At 34.3% G+C, this 7,987-nt stretch overlaps 1 protein-coding gene across 1 annotated transcript; it reads right to left on the reverse strand.

Moving 5' to 3' along the window:
* Positions 1–505: 505 nt before the first annotated feature.
* LOC112554609 lies at positions 506–3,739 on the reverse strand. The gene is made up of 4 exons (XM_025222497.1): positions 3,606–3,739; positions 2,868–2,933; positions 2,360–2,487; positions 506–911 (listed from the first exon to the last, which is right to left on the reverse strand). The coding sequence occupies exons 1-4, from the start codon at positions 3,708–3,710 to the stop codon at positions 833–835; spliced, it is 378 nt and encodes a 125-aa protein (XP_025078282.1). The 5' UTR covers positions 3,711–3,739; the 3' UTR covers positions 506–832.
* Between the last annotated feature and the right edge of the window lie 4,248 nt (positions 3,740–7,987).

The following is a 7,987-nucleotide window of genomic DNA, read 5'->3' on the forward strand; positions in this document are numbered from 1 at the left end:
ATGATGATGCACCTAATACCACCTGCCGTTCCCGAGATTAGTGTTATACTCATCCACCAGCTCACGGCAGTCACACAGTACCTTTCACAGGCCAATGTTGGAAGCTTTTCCGAAGTGACCCACGTCATCATGGTCTGGTCATCAACTAATCGGAACAACTTTTTACTTACAAAACAGAGTTATTTTTTAACAGGCACTTTAGCTTTACTGAAATATTAAAGTCAACGTTGTACCACTTTTTTATTTTGTGATATTTAATGTCCATTATGATAAGTCTATTAAAAACAAATTAAATAAATATAAGTAGTAAAATGTAATGATCAGAGATTAAATGAAAGATCACCAAACATAAGAACTTTCGATTAAAGTATAACAGTCTTTTTAAGCTTATATATATGTCCTTGTCTCATGAGTCAAAAAGACGGAAGAAGTTATTGAACAGGATACAAAGAGAGAGAACAATTCCAATTTTTAAATTTTATTCAATCAAAAAAGTAGTGACAACGATTTAAATGAAATAGAAAATTATGAATTATGAGACTAAAACTAAGCATAATTACACTCATCAACGTAAAAATAGAAAATAATCTAACTGTATCGTGTCTACACATCTACTTGAAAATTAACATCGGTTATGTATGCGTATTACAGTTGATTAAAATGTTATAGAGTGTGTATTTTGAATACACGAAGCATATCTAGTAAAACACAAAGACATAAAATAGTATAATCTTTTTGTCAGAAAAGAAAAAATCTACGGGTCTGGAACCCCAACAGTTTTCCTCGTTGCTATGAAGTCTTGAACAAATTATCACATTTCAATGACACTGTTTTAAGAAGCAGATCGAGCATTAAGAGTTGTCATCTGCATCCCTCTGTAGCCAAGAAGGCTACTTGTTTCATCCACCTCCCTTTGTGGCAACCGAAAAGAAGTTAACAATGTTAATGAAAACAGCAAAACAAGCACAACAACAGCAACAATTAGTGAAATTGCTCCTCGTCTTAAACGACTTTGCAGATTAAATAGAATAGCATTTAATTCGCGAAATTTGTTTCTCTTTATTTACTGCCATTCTTATAACACTTGCTCCTCTTCATACATTGCTGCTCTAACGTTAGAGAGACTGTGTATCTAGGGTTTAACTCCTGCCTTTTATAAACCACGCACCATTCCTCAGTGGATCAGGCTAATCCAATGTCAACAAGAACAAATATCTACCATCCGAGTTTTAGTTTGCGTAAGCAAACACTTTTTCAATACAATGACTGAAAATGCAAAAGTAAATAAACAGAATTTATCTTTTATTCATAAACTCAAAGCATATATGTATTTTTCTACTTTTAAAATGTATGTTCTGGGGGGAAGGGATGAGTTTGGCGCCGAAATGGTAGTGCTTATCACCAATGCAGCTGTCTGGTGCTGAGATCTCGTCGCATGTGAATCCTGTTATACAAGACCAGCTTTTGTGCCATAATTAAAAATTGAAGCTCTGTTTTGGTTTTGGAGTTATTAAAGTGGCAAAAATGAAAACTAAAATATTGAGAAAAGAGTAAACAAACGTCATAAAAGTTTTTTTGTTGAAGGGTTAGAGGTTAGGTTGCATCATGTAGCAATAATGACACAAAAAACTACTTTAGCATGTTTTGTGGAAAAACAAAGTACATTTAAAAATAATAAAATCTCTAAACTATTATTAGAATCTTTATTATTGTTTTAGGCACTTGCCTATTTATGTTTTCTTAAATTTAAGCAGTTGTGCGCAAATGAAAACTGAAGAGAATCAAATTTACTTCCAAACAAGCTTAACAGAACTGCATTGAGAAGTGAAAGTACAGAAGTGTAGATAAGTTTGGCTCGGCGTGAAAGGGCGTAGGTACAAATCTGTCACAAGCACCTCGCCTTTAAAGCGAATTACTCATTTAATATAGTCTCTCTGTCTGAGCACACTTTTCGCCATAGCTTTGTTTATCGTACACACAGTCTTTTTGCCATAGCCATATAGACTACATAACAGGGTTTTAAAATGGTCAACGGTACAAGGGAATCAAAAGCTGAACTTGAAAACTTAATTACTACTCTACAAGTGGTTTAAGTAATAGACTATTCGGTCTTTATCTAATTCATTTATTTTGTTTTAAATCAAGTACAGTTAATTTCTGCAAACTTTCTAAAATAATAAAACTTGCTTCTTTTCAAATATAAGAAATGTTAATGTCTGCTGTCTTAAATTATTGAAAATCATTTAATAAAATAATTTTGTGACATTATTTTCCTATTTTAAGTGGTCATGATGTAGATCTCTTTCCATTTATGTTTTTTCTGTACATTTTTAAACACTGGAAAATCATGTTTACTTACTGATATTCATCCGAATGACTAGCAGGAGAATCAGCAGCATGACCAGCAGAAGTACTAGCTAACTGAGAAGCAGCGGGAGCAGTACCTTCAGCACTTACTGCACCAACATGTTGTTTTGGCAAAGTCATCTGTAAAATCACGAGACATTTTCTCTACTACTCCAAGAAAAATTACCAGGTCTGTGCACTCCTTCCTTGATATATCGGCGAAACCTAGGCTCCTATGGTATTACAGACTGAAAACAGTAATTCTTTTTGAGGTTAATTTCTTCTCAATTCGGTCACTGAAAATCATTAAAAATTTTATTTTTGTAAGTATTGTTTTCTTTAACTGATCATAATGTGAATACCTAAGAAGACATTTGACTACAAGAAGGGTAAGCTTTGTAGAAATTCTCTTTACATTTATTATTTTTTCTGTAAATTTTTTCATCAATGGGAAACTCAAATAATATGTTTACTTTTATATTCTTATGAGAATCAGCAGCATGATCAGAAATAGTACTAACAGATGGATCATCAGGAGAAGCAGCCCCAACATTCATTTGACCAGAACCTTGTGTTGTCAAAGTTATCTGCAAAATTATGACGCATTTTCTCCATTACTCCAAGGTAACAAAAACCAGATTTAACACAAGAGTGCAACAAGGAACAAAATAATGTAATCAAAGGCTGAAAAGGATACAATATTTTTTAGGAAAGAGAACGTTTACTTTTCTCAAGCTATTCTACTATTGACAATAAAAGGGTTATAACAGAATCACAATATTTTGTTTGTGGGGAATAAAGCTTTTACTTTTTTTAGATCAGTACACTCCTTTGATAATGTATCGGCCAAATATACCTCCTACATTATTAGACTTAAGACAGTTAAAACCTTTCGGATGAGGCGTCGCTGTAGTGATTGATTGATAGTCACCATTCTTATCCAAAATCCTTAAAATTGTAGACAAAAGTGTGTAATAGGTTAAACACTGCTAAAGGCAAAATTTATAGAAAAAATTAGACAAGAAAGATCAATTCATCGCAAATGAAATAAAAGAAACTGTTTCTGTTTAAAAAGTCTTTAACAGTTAAAATGTGTAGAGAAAAGACATGAAAGGTATATGACACAAAAGGCCACGCACGGGTCGAAAAAAAAATCATTTCAGGGGCCTGTTATATTACTGATATTTTTCTTTCTTTCTGTTATTGACACGAGAAGCAAAACCTTTCTTATCTATTAAATGAGTTCACGCTCTACTTACATTTCCGCACTTTTCTTTCAGAGTCTTCCACTGACCCATGTTTATCTTGTTCTCAAACTTTTTGAAGTCAGCGTCTGTAAGTCCCTTGAGGACTTTAGCATTCATGAGACCTTCGTCCACAATTAACGACAAGATCTCCCAGTCCAACCCCTGCAGGTTCCTCTTTATTGCTGACAATGGGCACGAATTGACAGCATTTATGAGAACAAGTATAAACGAGTAATAGCGAAGAAAACCAAAGTGACATAATTTGGCGACACCAAATAGTTTTGTCATTGAAACATGTGTACCCCGTTACTTGATATGTAAATGTGGTAATTGGTGAGTACTCAGTATGAGCAAACATTGTAAATGCAAAATTAGTTCAAGACGTGAATTCCAATGGATGACGATAAATAGGGTTCCTATATTCCTTTTGATACCTTACTCGTAAAGTTTTGATGGGTAAACTTCAGTCCAGTTCACTTGATAATTCTTGCTCTGAGCGAGGTAAGTATATGACCAAAATAAAAAGGCTGCAGTAAAATGGAATTTCGCTCTCCATTTATATCGTGGTCTTTGCATCTACTTAAATTTTATGTTAAGGAGCCACAGCAAAACATCACAGGACGAACTAACGACAGAGACAAAAGTCGGTTTGTTTTAAATATAGACAAATGGGAAACAGAGGAAAGAGACAATGTTTAGTGCCATAATAATGAGCGACGCTGTCTTTATTATATAAAGTGCATAGAGAAAAACGGACGCATTTACATCAAGCAAGAACTGAACTACGATTTAAATTGAATTTAAGAATTATAAATTTTAATTTTCTGTTGGATTGTATTTTCTTAAAATGCATTTTTATTTAGTGGGAAAACTAGAGCATTAAAACATGCTAGCTTTTAGTCTGCACACCGATTCCTACACATCACAATAGTAGCAGCCAGTACCCACTAAATATTTCTCTACTAAAGTAAATAATTAAAACCTTACTTTCTACGAAAGTAGCGTATCATTTGTTTTAAGTTTTTTGTCAGAAGGCAATGATGGCAAGGTAATGTACGGTCTTTAAGGAGTTTCCATGCCATGGAAATTTTGACTTCAAAGGTGGTATGTATAGTTATTTCAAAGTGAGGTGCCCTCACAAATTGTATCCATTTTCTTTAGATTGCATTTTCTTTTTCGCTTGAGACAAATCGATGTGAAGATATGCTTCCTACATTCATAGATTTTCATGCATTACGCACTTCCCACATCATCGACAAACTCTTTGTAAATCATTGTAACTGGTGTCTGTATTTGTCGTTTGTGTTTGTCTAGGAACATATTATCTTTTAACACTAATTATGTATTAGTTATTTTATATTTTTTCTTATATATTTTCTGATTAAGGATATCATAAAAATTGCTTATTATTTACGAGTTTTACCAAAAAATCAAAATGCCAACACACAAACCAGACGCAGCCTCTAGGGTTGGTGACTACAGAACCACCTCTGGCACTGGTGGAGGTGGGGGAACGATACGAGGCTTTTTTAAATTCCTTTTTTTTTTATCATTACTGGTCTGTCAGCGAGTGAAATTTATCTTGGTCGCGGTGCTTCGCATTACAAATACCCATTAGTATTATAATTATAGTTGTTGTTATTATTATTATTTACACTCATCCAGGGATCCGCTGCTAAGACCACCTCTTAATAACTACTCACACATTGCCACATACACAAAAACACAGAGAGAGATTAGAACTTAAAATTGTGTGGGTGGCTAAAGAATCACCAACAAATTTCACGCTTGACAAGCGAACTATTTCGTTTATTGTCATACTTACTTTCTTCTTCTGGATCTGACGATTCACAGGAGCCGGCACCTATAGCTCGAAGACGTTAACGAAACATCTCCATAATCCACTTAAATCCATTTAATCATTAAGAGAACATGTGACAGAAGTGCACACTGTACTAAAGAGAATTGTTCTTTGTGGACGGCAAATTAACTACTACAATTATTTTACAATAAAAAATTGTAACTTCTTAGCATGTCTATGTACATTTAATTGCAAATATATGTCAAAGCCTGACATAAAGGTTATCTGTATACATATGTGTTTAACCTTTCATACACGCTAGTACACAAACATATTTATTTAAAAATCAATTAACTTCAGAAACTATTTGTAGTTCTTTGTAATGATTGGCTGTATTATATTATTTGATTATATTTCCATGTTAAAGGATAATATAGAAATGGCTTATTATTTCCGAAAACAAAATACGCACGCACACACACTCATACATACACAAATAGATACACCTATATATTGAGAGAAGTCAGAAATTTATAATTAGGTGGGTTACCAGAGTTACAAAAATTACAGATTCCACTTTTGACAAGCCAACCATTTTGTCACACCGAGTCAAATATATTATACTTACTTCTTGTTGAGTCTTCTGTCCTACGATTCTGCAATAAACACAGTATTGTATCATCTGAGAACTGGGACATTAAAATATCGCGCTTTCCTGTCTCTCACATTTTCATTTTCGCGCGACATAGTAGACAAAGTTTCTGTAAACTGCAAAAGAAATAAGTCGACCATGCGATTCTTGTCTTACTTCTTTATATATATATACGCAACCACGAAGAATACACACATCCACAAATATGCATGTGCACATGTCCGAATAGAAAATCTGTACTGATTTCATGACCAAAACTAAGAACCAAGATTTTAAAAATCAGCAATCAAAATATTTCCAAAATATTCTATCGAACCCTTTTTCAAAGCCCACAAGTAATATTAAGCCATGTATTATTTTTAAAATAGTGTACACGAGAAGGTAATATATTAGACTGTATTTTATTTGCTTCTTGAACCCTGTCTGATCAAATGAATTATTTTGGGGAATTTCTTTTTCTATTTGCAATGCATGAGGATTCAATATTATATGTAAAACTAAGTAATGAAATGGGTCTTCAGTTTTTATGTATTGTTTGTATTCCCTCTTCCCCCTTTTTTTTTTGAGCACAGGAAATAATACCTTGTCTTTGAGTACCCGAGAAACAGCCTTTCAGATAGCCATGATTAAGTGAGCATAAATCCACTACCCCCAGGGATTCTGTTATTCTTTATTAACCGTAGCGCTCGATGTGCTTTCTTCTAATATATCTTTCGAAATATCTAGTTTTTTTTTAATTGCTTATAAAAAAATAAAGATTTTTTTTACTATTTATCGTTTAAATTCATCTGATAATTATCTGTGTGCACTGTACACGATCTTTCCTTTCGAAAAATTTAATTGTTTACACATTTTGGAAAAAGATTATCATGTATTTCTATGAAATACACCTCTTATTATACTCTTTGGTAAGTTTAATACTGTATGAGCCACTTAAACTGGAAGATGGTATGTGAAATATTATTAAACTGTCAAAAGGCGTATATAGATAAAAAGAAAACAGACACAGGGCCCAAAAAGTAATGCTATAAATACAAAACTACGCACATCCACAACCCACACAAACACATGAATTCACTCGCGCGCGCAGACACACACATATGCATGCAAGCATGCATGCCAGCGGAAATATACTTATACATTAAATGTATTGTTTTATTTTTAGTAAGATCTGGAAAGTGATGTTCAATGTTTCGTGTTTCGCATAAAGATCACAAGGTGTCAGTGGAGACTATTGTAGACTGATTTGTTGTTAATATGTCTTGGTAACCAAGTACAGTAATGTGTACTTACCTCTGAGATGCCGATCTGCTGATCGTGCTGAGACAAGATTGCCTTTTTCCATAACATATAGTACCCAACCCCTGTAACAAGAAGACATTAACGGTACTTTTCCATAATCCACTGAATTTCATGTAATAATTAAGATATCAGGTGTGTATGTCAGGGACGAGAGTAAAAATGCATAGTGTGTAGCTGTATGACAGTATGTAACTGAATAGTGTTCAAGGGAACCCTGTATTCTGTGTGAACTGAGTTGCAGCATTCCCAGATAAGCCAATGAGGCAGAAAGACGTGCGCTTTACAAGAGATAAACAGGCTGAGTATTACTCAACAACCAGATGTGATACTTCTTTCATCTTACAGTGGATGTCTGCAAAGGGTGCACCCTATCCCCTCTACTGTTCAATATCTCTTCGGAAAACATTACATTTCATGACCCTTTACATCAGACCTGGGCAAGGGCCGGCCCGCGGGTCGCATCCGGCCCGCCTCCTGTCTCTGACCGGCCCGCCCGCTGGCCCGCCCGACAGTATATATATATTATATATACAGTATTGGGTAAAACTGAGTTAACTATACTAGTCAGGCCCTCTAAAACCATCCCAATTTCTCATGCGGCCCCTTGGGAAAATTAATTGCCCACCCCTGCTTTACATC

Source organism: Pomacea canaliculata, linkage group LG13 (assembly GCF_003073045.1).
Source record: "Pomacea canaliculata isolate SZHN2017 linkage group LG13, ASM307304v1, whole genome shotgun sequence".
Lineage (NCBI taxonomy): Eukaryota > Metazoa > Mollusca > Gastropoda > Architaenioglossa > Ampullariidae > Pomacea > Pomacea canaliculata.

Coding starts and splice junctions, on each gene's coding strand:
- LOC112554609 (XM_025222497.1), bottom strand. CDS start 3,710: ATGAATGCTAAAGTCCTCAAGGGACTTACAGACGCTGACTTCAAAAAG. Junction 2,488..2,867: donor CTTCTCCTGATGATCCATCT/GTTAGTACTATT, acceptor GTGATTTTACAG/ATGACTTTGCCAAAACAACA. Junction 912..2,359: donor AGTCATTCGGATGAATATCA/GTAAGTAAACAT, acceptor GTTGCCACAAAG/GGAGGTGGATGAAACAAGTA.